At 44.8% G+C, this 26897-nt stretch overlaps 1 protein-coding gene across 1 annotated transcript in view; it reads right to left on the bottom strand.

Moving 5' to 3' along the window:
* Nucleotides 1-26897, bottom strand: part of MYO9A (myosin IXA) — a 188654-nt gene that overhangs the window by 138712 nt on the left and 23045 nt on the right. Inside the window, 1 exon segment of the mRNA XM_040569396.1 lies at nt 13514-14434. Within this exon segment, the coding sequence (XP_040425330.1) occupies nt 13514-14356 (843 nt within the window). The 5' untranslated portion in view covers nt 14357-14434.

Here is a 26897-nt window from a genome sequence, read left to right as displayed (position 1 = left end):
AAGTTTCTTTGTGCTGCATAAGCACTTTCAAAAGCTTCACTCACATTTTGCGGCATTAATGCCAATATTATGGTTTGTAATCCCTTTTGAAGCAGCCCAAGCCCAGTATTAATCCAGGCTTACTGGCTCTTGGATGCCCACTTGCTGTACTTACAACAGGAAAACAGGAAAGGAGCCTGCGCACACACACACAAGGCAATTCAGGAGGTATCGCCACACGTGTTTTTCAGGGAATACTGAAGGTGATTCTTCATTTACAGTCTGCATCGGGAACGGAGCTGTACTGGCAGTGGGCAGCTGCCTGATGCAAAAACAGGGAGTGAGAGAAGATCACAAGTGATTCGCACACTGCCTGGCTACACGCGTGGGCAACTGCAGGGCAGGTGACCTGACCTGGGTGAATCTCCAGGCACACGTCCCCAGGAGGGCACAGTTTTCCTGCAAACTGCTCCATCCTTGCTCACCCAAAGGTTTTGGCAACAGAGCTCTCGGACTTGAATCACTCGTACGAGGGCCATTAAGAGCAGCTGCGATGCAGAACACAGGAACAGGTTCTTCTCTGCTACAGTTTGTAGAAAAAGAAAAGCGAGTGGGGAAACAAGCCCTGTCAGGCTGGATTTGCTGCACAAAAATCAATGGCCAATACGTGCCTGTGTACAGGCAGCCTATGCACAGACAGCAATGCTCAATGGCAATCACAGATCATCATCGGGATACGGAGCTCTTATTTTGGGCAATTCACCTGATTTCTTCAAAACTGACTTAATACATAAAATACACCAACAGCAAGCTAGTTTCGACATCCTATTCAGCTGCCAGTTACGCACACGTGTCCTGCAGTCCCACCTTCAGCTCCTCAGCAGGGCCACCTGCGAGCAGTAACACCCCTCGCCTTCAGTTAAACACGGCAGGTAAAACAGCAGGGACGTTTCACCAAAATATTTTCTGTATCCTCCACAGATGGATGCGCTTTCCCATCACAACAAAAGGCTTTGCTTATGTTATCATCTGTGTTCCTCCACAGCTTGGGAATTAAGTTTAGGTACTGTGTTTTAGGAGGAGGACGCCAAAGCACAACACAGAAAATTTTCTTGGTTTTAGGTGATTGACCATTTTTTGGCCTCCCGCATGGCACCTGCGACGCAGCCTCGTGTTCAGCATCCATGATCTCAATGCATGCAAAACACCAGCGTGTGCCCTCCTCAAGCTGAGATCCAACGAAGGTGGAAATGTTTCCGCGCTGTAGTTTCTCCTGGTGAGCAGCTTGTGCTGTGCACCAGCCGGGCCCCATGAGGCACACAGGGAAGAGCAGTGCCCGTGTCCCCTTCTGCAGGGCTCATCCGCTCTGGGACGGAGGGGAGCGAGCTAGAATTAACAAGAGCAACCAAATGCAAAAATTGCATGTTACGTTTGGCAGCGGGCTGGTATTAGATCACTGTGAATCCCAGCTTAAGCCCCTTAATAAAGTTCAAACATGAATTTCCTGACTAAGGTAAAAAGCCTGGCTAAAATTTATGAACTGCTGGCAAGTTTACCGCTATCCCAGAGGCCTCCAAATACCAAGACAACTCTGGCCCACAAATGCAAAGTTCAGGCAGATACCTTGGATACATTCCTCTTTTAGCATCACTGGAGCTAGAGCCTAAACAATGAAGAAACAAAATTTAGCAAGAACAGAAAGGTACTCTGGTGAAAATAAGAGGTTTGATTAATCCACAAGAGGCAAAATGTCCATTTTATGCATTATGAGACCATCGCTGTCTGACAGCAGTGATTTCAGGGCTTGCTCTGAAGCACAGCTGTGATGAGACACCCGCAACATTTTTTTCTGTTTTTGCAAATGATCGAGTTACTTCAGCAATAAGGACACAACTTACTAGAAGGCACCCCTACCTTTTCAGAGCCTTACACTAAATGGCAGAGCATTATTGCCAAAGCTCACAGAGTTTATTTTCAATTAAGGAGTGGATACAAGCCTTGCACAGAAGGGCATTTAATTTCCTGCTTAGGGGAGGCAACCCAAATCTTCCCCAGCTCCATCAGACACAGCCTACTCCACCTACCACGCAGCTGATTCATATCTCTCCCTTGAATAATGCCTTACAAGAAGTCTCATTGTACTCACTTCAGAGCTCACTTCTTATCTGCAGGGTGAGGAGCATTTACAGTCAAGACGAGGATCTGCAGAGTCTGGAGAATTCAGAATGCCAAGCTGGCAGCACATGCAAAAGGGCAGAGAGGGGCAGAGTCGTCGATCAGGCTGCAGCACTTGGCAAATGCAAGCTGCACACAGGAATATGGTTCTGCAGGTTGTAAAGTGGGGTTTGCCCCACTCAATTCAGAGGTGGAAGAAATGCTGACTTGCCTGATATTTGTCACTAAATATCTATTAACAGCAGCAGACGCTCTTTCCTCTGACATTTTCATTTATGTTTTGGAAACAAACAAAAAAACACCAGAATTTTCTGCTCCTCAGGATGACTTTCTAGAGCAACAAGATCTCCTTCATTAGAAGCCACCAGTGCAGCACATAAATTCAGTAGTTTCACAGTGAAATTTGGAAGCTGTGGGAAGAAAATCCCTAAATGAACCCCACACATCTGTAGCGGAGAGACTCAGCATTGCCCCCTGTATCTGCCCCCGCCAGCCTGCGTTTCTGTAACTCCAAATATAAAGAAAGCAGGAATTCTGCAAAAGAGAAACTAGTTTCATATTTTATTAAAATTAGCTTGGTCTCTTCCTCAGTCAGTTCAATGTGAGCAAGGAGGGAACAACAGGGATGCGGTGGTACTACCAAACAACTATGAACCATTATAAGTTGCCTATCACAAAAAAATGTAAGAACCAAAAAGGTGACGTCAGAATTTTATCCTTTCCTCCAATTTCGGTAGAATTCCACAGAACAATGGCATTGCTGACGCTGCAAGGGTCATCTGTAAATTTTAATTATTTTGGAAACCAGAGGCTGGACCAGTTTTTGCATGTGCAAGCCCAGTCACGGCTATCGCTGGCAAGCACGCAGCATCACTCCTTCCTCAAACTCTCCTGAAACCACTTCCACTTCCCAAGGCAGCCCTCAGATTTGAAGCAGATGAAGGCTTTAACACTTGGCCCTCACCTTGGACACAAGCATTTTTATTCACCTGCTTTCATTCTCATCTGGTGTCCCTCACGCAGCTCCTTGTCCAAGATCCTGATGAAAAATAAATAAGTACATCTGCCTACTTTGGGGCAATCTGCAGATATTTGATCCCTACCACAGTTGCTGCATAGGAATCCCATGTCTCTGCTTTCATTCCGTTCAACCAAACACAAGGATGCTACAGATCTGGAAAATGCTGACAAAATACAACCACATTTTGTTATTGCACTATGGCCAGAAATTGCTTTCAGAACCAGAAATTGCTTTTTTTTCAGCTTTCTCTCCCTGCCACCAAATTCATCCTCTTCCCCCACAGTTACTGGTACAGCCACCCATTTTCTGAGACGTGTTCTCTCTCTGCAAAACCTCGCTTTCCTGGAAGTGGCAATGAGGGGAGTTTTTGACACAGTGAGGGCCTTTCAAACAAAGTTACAGATTTTGCACTGCTGGGCTGAATGTAATAATTCTTCATTCACTGCAAGGCACCTAAAATATATAAAAATAAATTTCATGCACTCTTTAATTTTTTCTTAATCGCTTTTTTCTTGAAATTCATACTTTCCGTGTGGCATTAGCACTTCTTAAGTATTTTAATAGGAACTGCTTGACAACCATTACAGTACACCCCGCTACCAGTCTGCCCATAACAGACTATACTGCCCCACACTAAATTGACCACTTTGGTTAGAAGTATTTAACACATCCAAAAATGCTTAAAAAATCAGAAATAATCCTGATTCCTACTTCTCCTAGTAGGACTAGTGGATTATATTGTTTCTCAGTACCTTTTGTAATGAAGCTAACTGACACAACCAGCCCTCATGACTGCAAGTAATGGTTCTCCATAACTGCAAACTGCCCCGATTTGGCTAAGTTTGGAACATGATTTCAATTCTTAAAAAACATTGCAACATCTCTGCTTCTATTCTGGCTTTACCCACGCTTGTTGTCAGGGTTAAGACTCTTGAAAACTGAAACACATCCTCTGAAACCTGCTCGGCTCTCGCAAGAAGGAACTGAATTATTCATCTCGGGTCTGGACGAGCACACCCACGGAGGATGACTGCTGGTCCTTCCTCTAGGCGCCGTTCATTGCATCGGCTCTGCAGTCATACCAAAAATGTTAAGTGTCACGTAGCCGTAAGCTGAGTTTTTATGGAACTGCTGCAGGGTTGAAAATAGGAAACCCTTACTGGCTTAGCAGCAGGGAGCACAACAGCAGGCAGCGCGCCAGTGGTGCTGCCTGGATCAAAATCACTGACAGCAGTCAGCACAGACTTCACGTAGTCCAACAAACCCCCTAAAGTCCATCCAGACCTACCACACTGATTTCTGACGCCAAACGAGGGATTCCCTGAGCTCCAGGTGACTGAAAGCCATGGGCCAGCAGGGAAGCATCACCTGCCCTGCTCACTCTGCTTCCCAAGGACACGAGGAAGGATGAGGTGAAACCTTCATCCCGCAGCCCGGACTTCCCAGCTGTAGCGAAGGAACGGGACCTTGTGGAACATCATTTGGGGGAAGGATTGTTCCCTCGCCCTCTCCACATGCCCAGCTTTAACTGGGCTTGACCTCCGAGCAATATTTAACTTTGGGGGCTGCAGCAGCTAAGCAGCTACCTGCCTATGCCCCGCTGCGCTGCCCCACTCATTGATCTGATTCCTGTTAAAACCGCCAGCAGCAGAGCTGTTTGGTCAGCGCGTGACACACTTTGTTTGGCTTTGTATTTAGCAGGTGCTGGGACCATGACGAAGCAGCAATCTTCTCCGAGCTGCAGAAGAGACCAGAGCAACAGCAGACCTACAGCTTCAGGGCTCCATGAGATGGTGACAACTGCTCATTTGGTAAGTCTTGGTTTTAGACTTCTTTTTTTTAAACATAAACCTAAATAACGGTCATTATTCCCACAGATGCTCATGTTCTACTTGCAGTCATTAAAGAACACGCTGACTTCGCTCTTCCTACAGGAAGATGTAAGGGAAATCAAGCAGAAACGTCGCGTGGATTCAGTTGGCTCCCAGGTGGGTCTTCAAAGGGAACCTCCTGGCCATCCCCACCTGAGTTTCAGTGCTCCGAGACTGCTCAGACCCAAACAAAATCCATGTTTTTATCAGAGTACAGTGCAATAGGAGGCGTTCAGCCACAGGACCAGGTTGGGGCTCATCAGAACTAAAACTCTGGAGACACGCGTGTGGACTCGGCCTTGGCTGCTTCCCTCGGCACAACAGCTCCCTGCGGTGCTGAACTGCTTGCTAACGTACACATACTATATATACACGCCCCGTAACATATGCTTGCATACTTATCTTCTAATTCCCATCAAGGGCAGCTAGGCAGTACAGTACCTTTAAAAATAACAGTGCTTGCAGACCTGCCCCAGCTCACACAGAGAAGCAAAGCAAAGTAGGAACAGGAACAAAAGCCAGGCACGTGCACCCACTCTGAAAGCAGCCCTGGTCGCTTAGGTTTATACAGAAAAAAGGTTGATTTAGAAGAAAAATAGTTAATTAATCATGCTTACTCTGTCTCCACTGCACAGCAAAAATGAAGTAACAAAACTAGCTGCCATATTATAAATAGCAAGGGCAGGGAGGTTGGAACCAGATGATCTCTAGGTGTCTTCCAACCCAAGCCATTCTGTGATTCCATGACTTGAGGACACTGAGACTTGACTCCGAAGCTTTTATCTGCTGTCTTGGAAAGCAATGTGTTGGCATTCCCAGTGCTCAGGAGGATGCTGTAGCTGAGTCTTCAAGCAGGCAAGGGGCTATCACAGGGTACGGGTCCTTGGGCACCCCGCAACATGCAGGGTTTGGCAGCGAAACCCTGCACTCTCCAGAGAGGTTTAATGGGGAGCACTCGTGTTGTGTGCCTGTAACAGCCACATGGACAGCAGAAACAATTAAAAAGCCAAAATTCATCAACTGCTACTTTGCATTAATTACCAATTATTCTGTAACTAGAACACCATGGCTTTTTTCAGTGCTGTACCAACTACATAAGGGCTGGGACTCCTGCACCTCTGTTATCAATACTGAGTCCTCATGGAAGCCTCACTGAGCAGCAGCAGCTCGATCTTCCTTTAAAACATCACTTACCAGGTGCTATGTTATCACTGCACAATCTCGTGGAAATGAAAGAAAAGCTTCATAAAGTGTGCACTTTCAAATTCAGATTAAAATAAAAAGCTTAACACAAAACCAAATAACAGATAAACTGAAGAAATATACAGGCTAAGCCACTAGAAGAAAAAAAAACATTAATGAAAAATCAACAGTCCTCTAATACCATATAACGCTGACATGATTAAAACAGATGCTGCTGCAAAATAATTCTGAGGGTGACAATGCACATGCTTTCAAACCAGAAGTATTAATGTGGATTCACTATGGTAGCACATAAGCATGAACACACGGCCCCCTGCTAGGGACAGACTTAGGATTATATACCTCAATAGAGGAAAAAGGTGAAACCCTGAAAGAATGAACGAAAACTAAAGAAAGAAGATAAAAATGGAAGGGTATGAATGAGAGCAAATGGCAAAGCAAAGCAATTTGCCCAAAAAAGATGGTGAGGGGGCTAAGGAACACAGGAGGGAGGAAAAGACAAGGAGGTGGGGAAAAAACAGGATATTTGGACTTGAAGGTTCAATAAAAAGCACTGCACTCATCAAGGTCAGGGCTTTACTTGTTGTTTCAACCAGGGGAAACAAAATAGCTGCTTATTCTTAGGGGTAGAGAAAAAGGCCATTTCCCATAAACCTGCTTTAGTAACTGATCGATTTTCCTGCAGCCACCTCAGGTCAGAAATCACCATTTCCGTCATTCGAACATAATAACGTGGCTTTTGAATTGGGGTAGTGAAATATTTGCTGAGGATAGCAAATAATGGAGAAAAAGAAAAGTCAAATTCCACCACCGATGCGGTCAATCTGGCTGTTCCACAGCCTCTAAAGAAAAAGGACTGAGCAATTCCGAACCAGAGAAGTGGATGAATGGCACACTCTGACACAGAGGCAGAAAGTGTAAAATATCACGAGCTAAAGAATAACAGCATTTTGGAAGCACTGCTGAAAAGCATTTAGTGCATGGGCATTGCTGTATGACTCCTTTGTGTCGCTGCTGCTGTCAGAGGCCTGCATAAATTCTTCTCACATTAGACATAATCTGTATAATCTCTGCGAGCTGTTTCCCCTCTGGCCTTCCCGTGCGTTTGGAAAAGGCAAAAGCAATGCTCAAATCCCAGCTGCTGCACCAAACCTCCATGCCTAACTCAGACCACACGAGATCAGTAATAATTGTACATACTACAGGCTAAAAGTTATCAAGAGCAAGCGAAGAGTGGATGTAAATCCCTATTTCAGATCTAAAACCTCTCGAGACACTTGGCACAAACTCATGACTTGAAATGCTGCGTGCAGTTGGCTTCTGGTGACAACCTTGTCCCGTGCTGCTCAGGTACCCCAAAGGTCCAGGACATGCCCAAATCTTGGAGTTCACTGATTTTTTGCTCCATTCAAAAGCTCTTTGTTGCGCTCTGAAGCATTCAGAAGCATCTACTGCACTTCTGGCAGGGAAGCAGTGTTTTCTCCTAGCCTCAGCCAGCTCCTCAGCTGCTGCGAGCAGCTCCCTGGCTTGACTCAGCTCAGGAAGAGGAGGGACGGAGCCTGCTCGTGACAATGGCCAAGTTCTATACAATAAAATTAAATACCTTTTAATTGCTGCTTACATATTCCTCCAGCAATCTAACAAGTAGAAGAAAAAGAAAAGATGCTAGACTTCCAGGCCTAAAGGTTGAAGCTGTAACTTTCACAGACCTGCTGGAGGTGTAAAATTGTTCCAGAAATTAAAAAAAGACATTGCTACGGTGCCGTTCGTAACATCTCAGTACAACCCCCCACCTATTGGGAAGGCACGTAGCATTGCCACCACTACGAAAGGCTGGCTGTTATTTTCTAAATGCAATTCAAGCCACCAATTCTTTTTTTTTTTTTTTTTTTGGCACAAACGATGCAACCACACATCAGTGAATGACAGCAACAGCTCCCATCCACAGCCAGCAGTGATCGTTAGCCTGTCAAAGAAACATTTCTTTTTGTTATTATTTCTTTTTTTTTTCAAAAGCAATTGAGAAATCCCCACTGGGACATTTTTAAGATGCATGCAAACAGCTGCTTAGAAAACACGTCTGGTTTTCGTAGCTGCAGTGCTTCTTGCGACAACTGAGATGTCAGCAAAGCTCCGGCTGCTGGATCGATCCGGCACAGGCTCCTGGAGCTCCGGGCATGTCCCAAACCTGCCTGGGGACATGTGGCCATACCAGGGCCAGGGGGCAGTTTACTACTGTTTGCATTTATGCTGAGAGATAAAGAAAAATCACATGGTCTGATAAATCAACTTGCACTCAGGCCACTCCAGTGAAGCTGACACGTGCGGTTTATCTCTCGCTGGGTTCTGAGCGGAGGAGAACACTCATGGTCCTGCTGGGGCTGGGCTTTCCACCTCTACAAGATTTAAGACTATGAAAATACAAGTTCATCCTGATGTTTTTAGCTAATATAATTAAAGGGAAAGCAGCATCTTCAGCCACTGTCATAAACAACTTTTTAAAGTTCATATTGATTAGAAGTAGAATGAAACGATAGTTAACAGGAAAATGCTCCTGCATTACAACTGTACATACAAGATTTCAAACGCTGCTACCATTTAATGGAAAAATCTGGAAGAAAATCCCAAGAGTGAAGTTACTGCCACGTCACAAAGATCAAGCGTCTACGGTATGAACTTGAACTCCTCCATTAAATGCTTTGTAAAAACCAAACATGCATTGTCTACAAAGCTGTTGTGTACCAGCTTGCAGAGATCCACCCCCAAAAGTTAACAGAAAATACACGGATGCTTCCAAACAGACTTCTTCCTTCTCCTCAAGACCCATAGCAGTGGATAACGACTTTCCCAAAGCCAAAGGAACGCTTTCAAGAAATAAAATAAAATCCAGTTAGCCTCCCAAAGTTTGTATGGACACTAGGAAAAGCTCTTCAGAATTTTTAAGCATTCCTAGCCTGAAGCCACTGTAAGAAAAAAAGGAAGACCTGACCCTCTTGCCTTCCTCCTCACCCTGCTGAGGCAGCCACCAGGAGCAGGCCTCCCTACCTGAAAAGAAAATCCATAACATTCCACTAGGTTAAAGCTAGGACTAGAGGATCTTAGAACCAACCTGAAAGCCTCTTAGAACCAACCTGAAAGCCTCTTAGAACCAACCTGAAAGCCTCTATGATTCTATGAAGGTGAGCCACCCAAGGGCTATTTTCCAGCTGGACATTCCCTGAAGCCACTAGCCTCTGGCTCCCAAGGTTTACATGACCATGATCCATCTCCAACAGACCTTGACGAATGAGAGTGAAGCGTGGCTGTGGTGTGCATTGCACCTTTCAAGTCAAGAGTTCCAAGGAAAGAAAGACAGGAGACCTAGGTTTCCTGGTCTTCCCCCAACATGGAAAGTAATGAAGCCCCGTTTGCAATAAAAATGTCTAATGTTCTTGACAAGTAATAAGCCCTTGAACTATTAGCGCATATCTAAAATCTTAACTTCACCTTCATACCTTGCACCTTCGGGTTAGTATTTATATCAAACACTGGCACAATTTTCATCTCTTATTTAGATAGGAGAGAGAGATCTAATTTCAGACAAGCTCGTGCTTTTATATGCTTGAGTCTTAGCTAATTATACCCTAGCTCAACTATCTGGGAATTAAAGTGGGTCCCATAACTTCTCCCCATTGACTCCCCTGCTGCAGAGATAACGCACTATTAAAAACCTCCCCTTGAACAGGAATCGGATCCCACGTAACTTCTGGAGCCGCAGTTCGCTGACTCCATGCCGGAGAGCCACAGCTTAGTGGTTCTGAATAAATGCTTCGTGTGCAGTGTAAGCAGCAGAAACGGAACCAAGAGCAAGTGCCTATTTTGTTGCATGCACGTTCTTCCCAAATATTCCATAATTTCTGTCAAAACTGGCAAGCTTCAAGTCCAAACCTAAGTTGGAAAATGGCCTGGTGATTACGGCATGGAGAAGAACAGGTTTTGATGCTGAACAATGTGTAGGAAAAAAAACCACCCCAAAATCACTCAACTCCAATCAATCCATGACATCAGGCTTGGATAGTTCTGGCCGAGTAGCTCTGACCTATTCAGTTTGGACTGTGAGCTGTGAATATTTGGGTTAGCTGAATTAATTCAGTGATTTAATGCCATCGAGAGGCTGAGCAGCAGCTCTGCCAACGCACATGCTCCTGAAGATAAAAGAGTGAGGAGTGGCAACACTGCATAGGAAGACCTCAAGAAACCCACCTCTGCATCCGTCTCAGGACGAAATATCGTAGTGGGACCCTAAGTGATTTGAACAGATTTGTAAGGTAGAGGTGGTTGTTACAAAACTGGCAACAGTCATTAAAAGACCATATAATACACACAAAATACCTTAATTTTTCAGTGCAAGATAACTAGAGGGGAGCAATCGCTTTGCACGTGATGTTTATTCCATGGAGTTCCGCTATTTTACAGTAGGTTAGACACACTAGTGTCTGGAAGTCCTGCGATAACAGCACTTTTCTGTAGAGCAAACCTTTAACTGCAGCTTTTGGAATGCAAATGGAAGTGGAAAAATCTCTTGTTCTGTGTGTTGCTTATTTCCCTCAAAAAAAAAAAAAAAAAAGAGAAATTATTGGAGTAAAATGTTTCACTAAAGGACATATATACAAACCTACATGCACACAAACGCCTGGCACACTTTCTTGATGCTTCCTTAAATAGTATCAGGGTTGGCATCTAAATGAAAAGTAACAATCTATATGGAAATTAAGCAGCGAAGCTATGCACTCCAGGTCCCTGATGGAGCATCAAGCTGAGCGTAATGAAGTTTTCATCTGTAGTACTGCATGAAGCAGATCAGAAACAGAACTCAATTGCACATGCAATTATTCCTCTGATATCTGCATAAAACACCTGAACTTAAGAACTGAATTTAGCACTGAAACTAAATAAGGCAGAGCAAAACTTTGGCCAACTCAGCTCTACTGATACCCTACTGGAAAATGGACCTTCTGCAGGCATACTGTGGCCTCGTGTCCAATGCACAGTGCTAGCCGCTGCTGCATACGGCTCTTGGATGACACCACCACACCTAGATGGCAATAACAGCTTGCCTTGACAGCCATCCCAAAAAGCACAGCTTGGACAAGGCTCACAGGAATCTCGTAATGACCTCTGCAAGAAAAAAAAAAAACAACAAAACAATAGCCTTGGGCTATTCCAAAAGGCTAACCTGGGAAAACAGCGAAGCTGCAGAAAACCTTAAGTTGGCCACGCTTCCGCTCCTTCCATGCGAGCACGGCTGCAAAGACATTCCCAGGGATGGGGGGAAGAGCTCGTGCTGCTGGAAATGCTCTGCAAGCAGGCAGAGAGCTCAACAGGAGTGAACACACTCTGATTTGCTGTGCTCCAGCCCCGAAATAACAGAGGTCGACCCACCAACAGGTATGTTGCAGCACATGTGCCTCCCAAAAGGCAAGCCTGAGCCCAACACAATTTCATTTTAAAATGAAATTTTCATTTAATTTTAATTTTTTTAAAATTTAATTTTCATTTTAATTTTCATTTAAATGAGCAGAAGGAGAGAGAATGAGAGGGTCCAAGAAGGCTTCTGGAGAAAGGGAGAAGAATGGGAAGAAAGAGGAAACGTAAATGAGATGCACAAGTTTAGCATCAACCACAAATGGAAGGAATCAAAAGAGGTCAACCTGCAACTGCTCTCAGGGTAACACAAGCCACGAGAGCCGATCTTCTCTGAAGATCCCTTTTTTAGGCAATTTTAGGAAGCAGGGAAAAAACAGAGGTATGCACATCTTATCTTTCAGACTGCTTGATTCGTGACTATTTTGAACTGAAGCGGCAGACCAGAAGAAATTCTGGATTAACCTGACTTTCTCAGAGCGACCTGGAGGCAGCTGAAGTGCAAGAACAGAAGCACAGCTGCCGGAGCTGAAGAATGCAAGCTTCTGTCCCCAAAGCAGAACCAGCCAGCATTCCCTGAACCATCAATGCTTCAGGGACAAATCCCAAGACAACTGTCAGGAATTGGAATATTCCCAAACAAAGTTTTCAAAATAAAATGCAAACAAACCAACCAAACCGTGAGTTTTACTATTTTTAGGAGACACGGTCAAAGCCATTTTTTAAGACAAGAAAATGCAATCCAGCATTTCCTTCTTAAAAAGAAAAACACACAGAGAAATTGCTAGAAGTTTGTAGCTAAGTGAGGCCAATTGTCACCTCCTGTGACATCCATGCAGAGGTTTCACCATTGTCACTCGGACTGAGAATTTTGCTTGGTTGCCTCTTTGACTGAGGCAGCACTCACACAGATGCAGCCAAAAACACAGTTTGCAATAACAGCTGAACGTTCGCTTCAAAATAATCCACCGGGGAGCTGACTGCAAGCTTTTCTGAGGCGAGAGGAGTGTTTTCCCCGCCCGACAGCAGCTGCCTTTTCTTAGAAAGCCAGCCTGTGCCCTGGGTTTCGGGAGGGAACCTGGCCCAGCCGAGGCAGCTCTTTCACTCTGATGTGAGCCCACCGCCTGCACCAAGCCCCGCGCAGCTAGGCTGCACCAACAGAGCTCCTTCTGCAAGCAAAAATGGACAATCCTAAGGGAAGCTGTTTCCAAGAATTACACAGCTGGCTCAAAGCAAATTAACTAATGACTACTCGTATCCCACCTGTAGAGTTTCGTATCTGTGACATTAATGACCCAGTTATCTCATCTCCTTTCATCACCAGGAGAAATCCTCATAAAGTACCCACTCACACAGGCTAAACCAAGCACTAATTATTAGAAAATAAACTTTTGACTATTAAAATCATTTTTGATCTATTCCTCAGCTCAGTCAAGCTGCGGGTACAGAAAACCACCCAAATGCGATGCTATCCATACGCTACCCGACGTCAGCTCAGTTTACAACATACTATGTAAGAGGCCACCATTAATTCATGAAAGGTTTTTTCATTTCCATTTTCCAACTGAAAAATCACTGAGATACCTCGGTATGAAAGAACACTTGAGTGAAAATACATGCAATAATAAATCTGTCAAAGCCACTCACTGCAATTCTTTTGCCTGTTTTGAATCACGTAGTGTTCCCTAGGCAGAGAGGCTACCCCCTCTCATTACTCATTCTGTTGTAACTCAGTTTATTATCAGTGTTTACTAGATAAAAACGTAATAAAACCACAACTACTTGGGTTTGTTGTGTGCGTGTTGTTTTTTTTTTTTTTACACCATTAAAAGTTTCCACACCACTATCATTTTCATCTTACCTCAAGCACTGGTCCAGCTCCAAGAATAATCTGTTCTACTCCGCTAGCAAATCCCTTCTGGCTGAGGGCAGTGAGGTGATGAATCAGAAAGTTTGTGCTCTGTGTTTTTCCTGACCCACTTTCTCCCGAAATCACGATGCACTGGTTCTTCCTCCGCTGAAGCATGGCATGGTAGGCCACGTCTGCCACGGCATAAATATGGGGCTCCAGCTTTCCCAGCTGATGGTTATCATACATTTTAACATATTTAGGATTATAAATAGGTAGAAACTTGAACGGGTTAATAACTATTAGGATGCTGCCTACGTAGGTGTAGATTTTTTCTTGCTTAAAGCGGTTTCTGAGATTTTCCAAGAGTGTTTTCTCGTTTAAGTCTGGCAGGCTGCACAAGTCATCATAGTCCTTCTGCTGCGGCTGGGGCAGGAAGCCCCGTTCCACCATCCTGCGGCGCTCCTCCGTCACCCGCAGCCATGACTGCAGGCTCCCGTAGTGGATGGACCCATCGAGGTTCTTCTCCCGCAGAAGGAAGCGGTAATCCTCGCCACTTATCCTGTTCTCCAGGGCCATGCGAGGCCACAGCATCATGCGCTGGACTGGGCAGTCCGTAGGGTTGAGGATCCATTCCTCCCCACCGAACTCCTTCACTTCTGCAAGGACGTAACATTTTGTTTTCTCGAGCTGGAGTTTATTGATGAGCGAATCGATCACCTCGGCAGCCGTGGACGTTTTCCTGGCGGTGATGGGACAATAGATCGTCCCCTCTGCGATACTCCCGGGGTATATGTGCAACGTGTACTCGCTATCCTCAAAGCGTCGTCTGCCTCCAACATCATTTACACTCATATTGGATCCTTTCCCATCAGTACCTGCACTGCATAGTTAGGACGTCCTGTACCTTGTCAGGTCATCATGTTATCAGCACTGAAAATGAAAAATAAACAAACAGGTTAAGTATTTTATCTTTATCTATGAGATGCAGTGCAACGCAGCAGCTAAGTAATGATACCAAGCACCTAAAAGTAACCGATCATTCCCAACTGACACCTGAAAAGAGAGCAGGGTAATATACAAAAAAAAACAATATACCAAAGCTGTGGCCAAAAATAAACCCCACCCAGTCAGCACGCATTTGACACCCAAACACAGGCTCAGTTCTACCTGGACACAGCCACCCTCATCACCTCAAACTTTGATCAGTTTTTCCCTGACCCTGAGGCATCAAAGATGCAAGCAGACCCTCTGCTTTTCCATCAACATACCTTACTGAGAATAAAATCAACAAGAAAAGCATTATTTTGTGAACAACATACCAGACAGCACACCGAATCAACAGTGGCATTCTGCTCACGTCAAAAGTTGGTTCGGTTTAATCAACATTACCAAATAACTTCTTGAGAATTAGTGCCTCTACTTCCATGTTCACGCACTGCATGAAAACCCAGACAAAGTATGGGTTTTCATGTATGTATGTTGTACATTTCAATGTATGAAAACCCAGACAAAGCTAACTGTGACTTTGGAAAACACTCCATGATTTTCCCAACGCTGACTTCCCGTGCACACAAACTATGTATTTTCTAGACACTCGAAGAGAACTAAACCTCTTGAGATTTTGAACAGTTGCATAAAATGCTAACTTACAAAGCTCTGATGTGTCACCTTGCAGGCATGTTCCAAACGAAAGGAAAATGCCGCCTTTGTCAACTCAAAGGCCTGAACAGGAATGCTGAACAGCATTTAGACTCTTGAAACAATGATTTGCCCAGTCACAAGTTTTAAAAAAACAGTCGATTACTCAGCTGTCACAAGCTTCACGCTGTCTCAGGCTATAAGACATCACACAATTCCTGCGTTGCTCTAAGAACACAAACTGCTGATATGCCCAATGCTTTGCTGCAGCACTAATGGGACCAGGAACTTGTATCGATTTAATTTACCTCCTCTGACCGCCGCTCTGAAATCCAGACTGCAGTAAGAATCACCAAGTTATAGCGTGTATTTATGGAACACAACACCTTCAAGTTGCAGGGTATTGCCACCCCATCAATGGCCCTTTTCCCCCACGAAGTCCACCTTCTTCCAAGGTGTCCACATTTAACACCAGATGTGAAATGTTACAGCCAACTCACTCGTACAATCTCATTTTCTTTCTCTCTTGCTGCTTAAAAACCAGAGAACTCAAACCTCCAGTGTTGAAACATGCAATGCAGATAACTTCCCAATCCCTATGAGAACAAGGCACCCCACCACTGGCCCCAAATAAAGGCAATTCCAGACTTAGCGGTCCGCAGCTCTCCAGAGATGGGATGCTGTAACAAACACACAACTCCCCTCAAAGATCTCCAAGTTATTCCAGCATGAAGACAAAAGAGAACCAAGGCAGGTGAAATTTAATACAGATAAAGGTTTGTGTGATGGACAACCTCACGCTGAGCTTTCCATCAAGCTCTGCCCCATAGGAGTGAGATCCTGCATCTATGACTGCTCCCCGACAGCACCAACAAGATGTTAGTAGTGGTTAAAAAAAAGAGGTCAAAGCCCAACTGGGTTTGGGGTACGCCTGAGCTTCAGGAATTCGGTGTTGGGAAACATTCAGGGGAAGCGTTTCGAATGCTCACCCTTTCCCTGCGCTCTTCCCAAAGTCACTGTTGGCACCCGGAGCTGAGGCCCCCATCCAAGCACCTCCACCCTCGTGTTCTGCAGCAACATGAGGCAGAGATTGGGCTATTTGTTTAATTTATTGCGCACGTTTCTGAGGTCCTCAAATGAAAAGCATTATTTTATGTTGCATTGTTTCTCGCTCCAATATTTCACCAAGTGTATTATCCCTAGCCACATGCTATTTGAAGCAAAGAAATTAATATGTCACAGTGAAATACATCTGGCATGGCTCCGCAGTGCAATGCTTGGTAGCAGGACATATATTATATACTGGGAAGGGCTCCAGCTGCTTTCCTATAGGTTTAGGCTACGCACAGATGCAGCAGAGATGATGTCAGTTAAGTGCTGGGTTGGGCTTTCTTTGTCTAGCTCCTCGACTCCAGTATCAGCCTTTCTTTAAGGAGGAAAAAAAAACACTTAAGCTCAGTAATTCCTCACCAAGATCTCACTTCAAAGCTTACAACAAGACGGTTGGCTATTTTTATTCAGGTTATCTGAGCGTATCGAAGGCTGCTGACTCACATGAGAGCTGCAAACAGTACTGCAAGTCAGCCATCCAGAGCAAAGCCTCCTTCCCTGCTGCCTCCTCCCTCCTCCAGATACTTACAAGCCCAGTAAGTTCTCCATAAAGCAGCATCAGCAGCCTGCCACTCTCCCCCACCTCCCCTAAAGCTTTCATCCCTACAGATGCTTACCCCACCTGCACCCAAACAGCTCCAAGACCGAGTGCCAAAAGCGCAAACCTCCTGCAGAGCCAGGGCCAAGTCTCCCGGAGCTGCTCCAGCGCCAAGAGCTTCCACCAACCACATAGAAATTCGGCAAGGTGAGAAAGTGAAGAGGCGTTAATTTGAGCCTTATAAATCCCAGGAGGCAGGCTATGTGATTTGCTTTTAATGACGTTAAACGCGGCTTGGAGTATTGTGTCAGGTCAAAGAGACGTTAACAAAGGTAATTGCTTGTGGTCTCCCAGCCGCTGAGGTGCAAAAGCCTGGCTCTGCTCAACATCAAACGCGCCTCCAGCAGACAGCGAGTTTTAAAACCATGTCGGAGAAAACACTGCACTGAAACACGAGTAAATGGTAATTAGCAGGTGTCGGGAGAGGGGCTCTCTTCGTGAAAGGTGCTCTAGCAGACTGTCATAATCAGCTTTTTTTTCTAACTAAACACTGTTTTTGCGTTCGGATGCAAATACTTTAAATATGGTCATGAAAAGTACAAAACAAGAAGAGGCGCTCTGCAATCCCTGACCACCTGCCCTACACACTGCTTTAATTACAGACATCCAGTGTCGCTGTGTGTTTGCATTTAAATGAGAGCGGATCAAAGATGACAATACGTCTAAGTAGGCAGGCCTCTTACGAAAAGCTATTATCTTACTAAAACAGGATGCCTGTCTCTGGACCCAATCAGTGGCAGATTTTAGGAGTACCTGACTTCACCACCAAGCTATCTTTCAACTGCTTCACTAGCACACTGGCTTTGGCAAGGATGAAGGATGCTGATGCTGCAGAGACTGACAGCTGGAGGATGCATGACAAATAAATGCAAAAATCCTTGGCCAAAACGTTTGGATTATGCATTGCTGAGAAAGGAAGGGTTTGGAAATTTATGGCATTTTAACCTATATGCTTTTATCTTAATATTTTCTGTATTTGTTTACATTTTCTGTATTTGGATGAAGACTCTTACTCAAATTGACCCTGCACGCTGATTTTGCTCACTTTGCTGTAACATAAATCTACTTGCAACATACAAAGCATGACCTGGGCACAAATGCGAGGCTGCAAACTAAGCCTTATGCCCTCCTACCTAACAAAGCAGATTCATATTTACAAGGAACACAGAATCCCATATAAAAATCACAACAAAGATCTGATGACATGCTGAACAGGTTGACAGAAAAAGTATATTAAAATTCTGGTGGTCAACTAGGCTTTGTGCATACACTGAACTTGCACATGGTGTTTTAAATCCACACTACAGGCAATCTTTCATTAGTTGACCATAGCTTACGGTACTTAAACACTGGTAGTAAACGTGCTTTCTTAAAGGAAACATATATGACTGTATATAGGGAGTGTTTTTGTATTGGAAAATGCATTTTCAAGCAAGTGTTATTCTCTAAGAGATATCAAATGAAATGCAATAGTTCGATTACCTTCGGAAGGGAGCAGTGTTTAGACCAACTGGGACAAAGCCACTGCAACAAACCAAGCCAGGCCAGTACACTGCTAGCAGGATGCTCCAGAGCACACTGCTCGCTGTCTATGAGCAGGCACAAGGAAGCACTGCAAATTTTATGGGACCAGATAGGTAAAAAGCAGGGAGAAAAGGGGGCTGGGGCCTCTGCGATAAAGTATTTACCACAAAGTGCATGAATGGAAGCTTTTGGTTGTGCTGTTTCCTGCTTTTCTGCCCAGAAAGACAAATCTTAGTATTTCCCTTTTCAGGGACAGCGTAAGAAACATGCAGCAAAAAGCCAAAATAAACTGTCTAGTGGAAGCATCAGTACCCGCCATAAATAATTTGAGACAGCTATAGCTTGAAATCATGGCCAGGGTTTGCCAAATACTGAATGACCAAAAAAAAGAGTAGTGTCAGTGTTGAGACTGCTAGAAGAGCAACTCTGGAAGCAAAGTTCACTTTGCTGTATTATAGCATCACATAACCCAGACAAGTGGCTACAAAAATAGCAAAACTTTCTCCCCCTTCCTAATCCTCAGACGACTGCAACGGCCCGGGTTGCTCAAGACAGACTGGGTTCACCCCTCCACTGGTACGTCAAAACACATACCACGTGCCGCCGAAATTCCTGAAATAGATAACTTAAAAATCCGAAACAGCCAATTTAAACACACTTCACCGTTTAACCTGAACATACTGGCCTGAGAGCTCTCTGAAATTCTCTTAGGCAGCAGCAAATGGTCCAGGGCCGCCGCTGCCTGAAACACAGGCAGAGCAACCCCCTGCCACGCAAGCATTACCAGACCAAAACGACTGTGACAGCTGCCGCTGGAAAACTACAGCAACCAGAAAGGCAGAAAAGCCCATCTAGATGGCAAACCTCTCCTTACACACGGAGGAGAAAAAATAAGGGCAGAGAGCTCCCTTCATTTACAAACAAAAATGTGCATCAGTCACACACAGTCTGGATGGTTTCAGTCATCCCGAACACGGTTATTGCGCGCAGTTTTGCAAACCCATTCATTTGGCAACCTATACAGTGCTAATCCTCTCCTTTTTATGGTCTCTCTCTTCCTTGCTCACCCTGATTTTCTTCTTTCCATGATGGAAGAGAAATATCCCATGGTAGCTTAGTCAATGACTTCAGTGAAACTCTCTAAGAACCTCATGGTGCACATGCTACCTAAAACTAGCCATTTCTGTGCCCAGGTATTGGTGCAGGGACAACAGGAGGTGCAAAGGGGGGTGCCTTGCAGTAAAGCTGTCTGCAAGAGCTCCGTAAGAAGAGTTACATCCAGAAAGAATTACAACCACCAAAGGAATTAAAACGAACGCAGGAAAAGTGAGATTTGTAAGTATTGTTGTGCCAGTTTGTAATCACAGGTCAAACTGAGCTCTTCAGAAGGCATAAGAAACTTGGAAAGCAAAGAACTCAGCCCTCCAAGATTCTCCATATTCAGAGAAAAGCTCTCTCAGATAAGTTTCAGGGTAGCTTATTTGGACTGCCAGGTGTCAAGCAAGAACTGATACACGACTGACACAGCCACCTAACAAACCTGGTGTCCCTTCACTTCCTGCACCTCAGCAAACCCAAACGATTCTCTCAAAGTCTGCAATCCAAGGCAGACTCGTAAACCCCAGAAGTTGTTTTTTCGGCTGTTATCGTCATGAAAAAAGGAGAAACAGCATTTGGCAGGCATCAACCTCCATCCCTCTGGTAGGGGAAAGAAGGTGGAAGTATTTCCACAAGCAGGGGTCACCCACCACTGCCATGCCTTTGGGGTCAGAGATGTGCACTCTGCCCCAAAGAAGATTCCCAGAATATGAAAGGATTTGTGAACACTCAGCTGAAACCATGTAAATAGTTCCCAAAGGTTTGCAGTTGCCCACGTTAAGTATAACCTAAAACAGGTTGCAAGCGCTTTGTGAGCTGTTCCTAAGCTCACTGGCTTTTTCATTGACTTGAAAGTTGAGAAAAGTCATCTCAGGCTTATTTTTCCTGTGTTTACATTTTTATTCATCACTTTCAGCAACGGCATCAGCATCTTGTCTATTCCATCCTAAACAATGAGGCTTACACCTATTTAAGAGGCCCATGGATACACAGAATACCTCTGCAGATGACTCCCCCTTCCAGAACCTGGAATTACCCCGCATTGAGGTTTTGCTATTCCCCTGTGCTCCAAGAGCTATGAACACTGCTCAACAGTTCCTCTCCTAGCAGCTGGAAGCAGGGCTAGGACACTGGTACCCATTAATCATCCTCTTGCTGATGTCTCGTGTGGAAATCTGTCAGATTACAGCCAACTTTTCTCCAAGACAAAATGAAAAGGAGAAGTATCTAGATATACACACCTAAAAAACCCACAGGAAAAAACTGTTGCAAAGCAAATCACTCCTAGAGACCGCTGCAAACGAGGAACTGAATTAAGGCATGAATAATATCACAATCACTTACTCTTCCCCTTAAGGTCAAAGCACCTTCTGTGCAGAGAATGAATCAGTGTTCAAGGAATTAATCACGGCCGCACCGTGAATGAAGCTCTTGTCTGCGGGGTTCCTGCCTCGCTCGCTGGAGAAGCTACAGTAGGCACAGAAGAAGGCACGCTGTAAAACAGAAAAAAGGGACTACAGGAAGGCAGATTGCGGTCTTGTGATTCAGGCAACTGAATGAGAGAAGTGCCTTCCATCCCTGCTTCCGTCACACGCTTTCTGCATGATGCTGGGAGGCAAAAGGAGCGGTGCAAACAAAACCCGACGCAGACGGCCCCAGCTGTTCCTCTTTCTTGAGATCCCAACTTGAGTCACAGCAGCTGAAGCAGAGGCGTATGTTGCTTTTTTTTTGGGGGGGGGGGAACCCTAATGAAAGCAGCTGGAAGCAGCGTCATCATCCAGCATCCATCAGCATTTCTGCAGAAACTCCTTTTTCTTAGATGTTTCCTAGCTTCTGAAAGTTGGACCTTACACATATAATGTTACCTACGTAATACTATGGTTTGTGTTTTAATATAAATTAGACTGTGGTCACAAATGAACAAACAGAGTGACTCTGGTCTTCAGAACCAGAAAACCCACCCTGTGATGGATGGGTGATAATCCAGGACCACAGGGGCCAGAAAGAAGCGCAGCCAAGAAAAAATAAGGAATAAAATCAAAGGAGGCGTGCCGGTGCTGTGCCTTTAGCGTAGCCATCAGAGATCCCAGAAATATTTGCTGAAATACTCTGAATGCACATAGCATCTTCCTGTCATTTCATGAAGCACATCTGTAGTTATTTATATTTCTGTTTGCAGCTAAAATTTCACGTACCAAGCCTGAAAAAAAAACCACCCAGTGTTTACAACAAAAATCTCAGGGAACCTGCTAAAAATGAAGGATATGGAGTGTTAGAGCAGAGAGAGACTGCCAAGTGTCACAGGAGTTCACGCTGATGACATCCCACCAGCCCCAAAACAGACACTAAGAACACCTATTTCAGAGCTCAGGGATTACACAGGCGTTAAAGACAAGACGCTTCTATCCTATGGAGCTCAGGAGCTTCGAGAGCAAAGCCCAGGGGAACAAAGGCATCCTGCACCTTCTAATCCAGCCATGCAGGCACTGGTGTTAAGAGAAACCTGGCTACAGCCACCTGGAAAGCGTGCTGAAGGATGCAACTGCAGCAGGGGAGGCAGCACCCTTGGTCCAGAACAAACAGGCCTGAAGCAGGAGATGGGCAAAGATGATCCCTGCCTATGCAGAAGCATTACATCTCACACAACTGCACGACACTAGTGCCCAGCTGTCACTGCATCGCTGCATTAGAAAATGTCAGAAGTTAAGTGAAATCGGCGATTTGCGTAACACAATGTCACCGCGCCGTTTTTGAGTAGTGAGTCAAATAATCTCATGATGATTTCAGGGTGTTTTTTTTTCTCCCCAAAGATTTCAGGAGCACTGATGTTATCTGGCAGAGGTTTACACAATCAGGCTGCAAAGTCAAATTCATGTGCAGTAGTGCTGGGAGTAGCTGCAGCTTCACGATTGCTGGTCTCTCCTTCCTCAAGGACTACAGATGCAACCAACAGTGGAAAAGGAAGGGTTTTACAGCCTTCTCACTGAAAACTCTTTTTGGCTATCTGTCATATTCAAATACAATATTCCAGTGTTCCCAAGTCAATTTTATTACATTGCACAAAAAATTATTATCCATCTGCTCCCGGAGATCCATCAATACATAAAAACCTGAGCTTCCTCTTCCGTCAGAAAGACATTTCCAGCTCTCCTACTGATAGGATACATCCTGAAAATACATACTCTGAGATTAAAACAAATGATAAAAGCCAACTCTCATTGGCCTGAGGCCAAATACTTAAAAAAAAAAAAAAAAAGCTACATTTTAAGTACAACATACCTTTTAATAAACTGCAATTCAAATAGCCAATTCTCCAACAAAAACCTTTTCTGTTCCATTTGTCTCCTATCCCTTAAGTGACACCACGGTTCAGTTCAAACTCTCTTGCAATGTCATTTCCAAGCAGTGGTTTCTTTTGCTGCAACTCTCACTTCGGAAGTACAAATCAGCAAGGCTTGGACACCATCCACCCAGGTTCTTTCAAAATCCTCCAAATCCTCAAATGTCATTGCCATAACGTTATGAATGAAGGCAACCCTCGCCTCGCTGCAAAGCGCGTATGGGTTTCACCTTCCTGTTTGCCACTTCTGCTTGCTTCACCTTCCCGTTTTCAATCCGCCGATGAAATCATTTCCCAAAAGAGAATAATCTCCTCTGCGGTAAACGAAAGCCAGCCCTCAGCAGCAATGACTGCAGCCTCACCAGAAAAAAAGCAGCTGCTCCTGGCTGGAGCTAAGGTTCGCATTAAGTGAGAGACAACACCATGCATCACCCTAACGCGCCCATCTCAGAGTTCAGCAGCCCAAACAGCCTCGTACACCCCAAGCCAGCAGCTATGGCACCATTAGCTAAGGGGAAAATAATGTACATGGGAGCACCGATCCTCTAAACACCGTACCATCGAGGACTTGAACCCAGCAACACAATAATCCTGAACGATTGTGTGCCAAGCACAGGGTGCTGCGAGCCAAGGCACTTGTGGAGAGAGGTTTCCCTTTCCGTGGGGGACTCAGTGGTGTCCAGCCACAGGGAAGCCCCTAGCAGGGCACCTTCTCCAGGTGGGCATCTCACAGCACCTCTCCTGGCACGCTCTGGACGAGCTAACTCATCCTGCAGCCTTCAACCTTCTCCTCCCTCACCTTCAGGTTCCTCCTGCAATTCACTGTTCCTTAACATTACCAAGACCAGCTTTAACCAAGAGTTTCAGCAATCAAAACTCTACTTACAGAAGCAAGAGAAACACTTGTTCCATTGCTCCTTTTAGTACAAGGCAGTACATGTTCAACTGCTTTGGATGCTCGCAGAGATTTGCATCAACCAGAACAATTGTTTTCAGAGGGTCAGCAGGGTTTCTTCCAACACGGTAAGCTTCACAGCTACTTAACAAGTAGTTTATATGGAAAAAAAAAAACACAACAAAAATACTTACTAAATTAGAAGCCGCGGATTATTTTCCCCTTCTACAAATTGACCAGAAAGCTGTTTGTTCTGACCCTCTTAGCCAAGCGGAGTACGCTTTAAGCAGAGGGACATCAGACAAGGCACGGCGAGGCAGAGGCCGGTTTCCCTCCCTCCCCTTCCTCACCATCACCGAAAGCTGGAAGCCCCGGAACAACCTCTGATTTTAGAAATTGCAGACACAGAGACACAGAGAAGCTTCCACCCCAATAAATGGAGTACGCTCCAACAGCATCCTACAAAACCAGTGCGGAGCCTCTTGGCAGAGGCAGAAAGGAGCAAAAGGTCCACGTAAGTGGCAGGTACCCCGTCCCATTACCTGCACACTGCAAGCCCATGTGCGGTCTGGAGTGACTTCAGCCTCCGTGCTCTCCAGAACAGCAAAGAAAAAGTCTTGGCACGTTTCTGAACGCGTTATCAGACATGAGAGGAAAAGGAATATTAAAACTGTACTGCCAGATCTGCTCGGTTACCTTAAAAACAAACAAGAAGGGTGAATCATATTTTAAACAAGACTTCCAGCAACTAGTTTACGAAAAAAGAAGTCTTTTTCCTCTAAAGGCCATATTTCAAAAAAAAAAAACAAAAAACAACTCATCCCACAGATTATGATAATTTACAAGGGCACGAATAGGTTGTTGCATTTAAACTAACCACAAAACAATATAATCAAACTCAAAATTAAATTGTCAGCTAAGTGCCACAACACCAGCGTGTCTTTTAAACATGAAGATGAGTACTCTGAATGCAGTGGGACATGAAACTGAAAACAAAGCTTTCTTGCAGTCCAGGAAGTACTGAAAATACCTTGAATTATAGATGACAGCTTCACTAAAAATAGTCATTGTCAGGTATCTGAGAACACAGGCTTTGTAGTTCTTGGAAAACATTAATATCTAAAGGAGAAGCAAAAAAAAAGGGAGGGGGGAAACATGAAAGTATTTAATAATGTATACCACCTGCCTTTTGCAAAAACATTTCAAATCCACTGTTTCAATCACTATTTTAAAACTGAAGGGATAGCTTGTTCCAAATACCACTCAGCATTTGCTCTCATCCAGGTTACCCCAATTACCCCTTCCAGCTCGACTCTCTGCATGGAAGCAAGTCTTTTGCCCACTGAGCCCCAACAGGGGCAAGGTTTCCTACAAGAGTGTTGTGTTTCCTAAATTCCCTGCTTGTTTCTGGGTTCTGCAGCTGCAGGAGCGAGCGGGCAGCTCCCATGAGAGGACACGGAACTGCAATCAGCGGTTGTTTTAATTTTTCATGGTGTACGTGAAACAAGCTATGCATTTCTTCGGAAGGCCAAAGCAAATTGGATGCCATCCTGGCAGCACTGCCAGTATTTTTAATAGAGAAGGCAACAACTGGGCAGCCTGTAAGAAGGGAATATTTGGGGGAATTAGTGATCCTTCTAATATACGAGGTGAGTTGAGAAAGTTTTCACCTCCACTGCTCGTCTATGTACATGCACACAGAGCAAAGAGAGATGGAGAAGTCAAGCTGTGTTTTGAAAAATGGATCTGACACACTAATGCATGAGAAAGATGCCTTGCTCCAAGCCCTTATCTTCTGTAATGCCGTCAGACAGCAGATTAACTCACTCAGATTGCGGCATGGCAAGCTAAGTGCACCAGAGACAGTGAAAGCTGGTTGGGAAAATGAAAACAGAAGTCAGCCTCATGATCAGAAGCCGACAAACACCTATCATACCGAGTGCGTTCCCTCCTGATCTCAAATCAAAACAAAAAAGCCAAAGTTCTCCGCGTTTGGCAAGTGGGGATTCTTAACAGACGGCACCATCCTTATGGACACAACAACCCCAAGCCTGCAGAAAAGGCTCACATAATGAGAAAGCAACACACCAGAAATCATCTTTACTGCTCTTTACAATGAAAATGACCAAGTATTTACAGCAGCAGCTACGACACAACACACAGCCATCATAAACACGGATTTTAGGATACAAGCCCTTCAGGTTTCATTGGCCTTCATACGCCTTTTGCTAATGGTACATTGCTGAGAAGGATGAGGAAGAATGCATCCTGAACTCCAGACCCATCTGGAGTAAATAAAGTTGAAAAGTACAATTCTAGGTTCTGGGAAAAAAAAAAAAAAAAAAAAATCACAGAATCAGTCCAATAAGGTAAGAATAAAGCTGACTGAGGTAACAGCCTGAGCCCCACTGTGTTCTCCGAAAAAAAAAAAAAAAAAAAAAACAAGCCTGTCTCATCTGATGGTTGGAGATCTGGTTTCTTTGGAGATGAAGCAACAAAAACTAGCAACATTCACAAGATTGGCAGCAGAATGATTTCCACGCTTCAGTAGGCACAAATTGAAGTGAGCATATTCAATTGGAACCAGCACAAGCTATTTGCTTTTTCTCTCCCAGCCGGACTCCCTGAAACTTCCACAAGCCAGCCCCGTCCTCAGAAAGGCTACTTTCCACCCAGAATAAGAAGGCACGAGGGAGGTGGGAGGTAAGCATCCCACTTTTTTCCATTGGCAGGCATAATTTCTCATTAGAATAGAGCAACACTAAAAGCCATAGCAGAAGACAGGCCTTTCCCTCCACCTCATCCCCTCAAGTAACAGAACAGATTCAACCAGCCAGAAACATAAAATTCTGACCTGGTCCATCCTCAGAAAGGGAGCATTTAAAAAAAACAGGCACGGAGCACACAGCTCAGGCAGCCGGCACCGCTAAAGGTCGAGCATCCCCCAATGACTTGAGAAATTAGACGAGATTGCAACAGAATAGTACCCCAACCTCAAAGACGATTCCACATCCTGAGCAGAAATATCTCGGGGAGGAAGAGGAGCTGTTAAGCGAGGCCTGCAGAAGTGCTTCTTCGACATCTGTTCAGGCATTTACCACCCAGCGGCTCCTAAAGCTGCTTCAGCAATGGCATTTGCCCTAATTGCAGGCGGTGGATAATCACATTTATCCCCAAACTGCTCGCTGCT

The sequence above is a fragment of the Cygnus olor genome, chromosome 11, assembly GCF_009769625.2.
Source record: "Cygnus olor isolate bCygOlo1 chromosome 11, bCygOlo1.pri.v2, whole genome shotgun sequence".
NCBI lineage: Eukaryota > Metazoa > Chordata > Aves > Anseriformes > Anatidae > Cygnus > Cygnus olor.
Note: the sequence above shows the minus strand (reverse complement) of the source record. Positions and strands in the feature narration are given on the sequence as shown.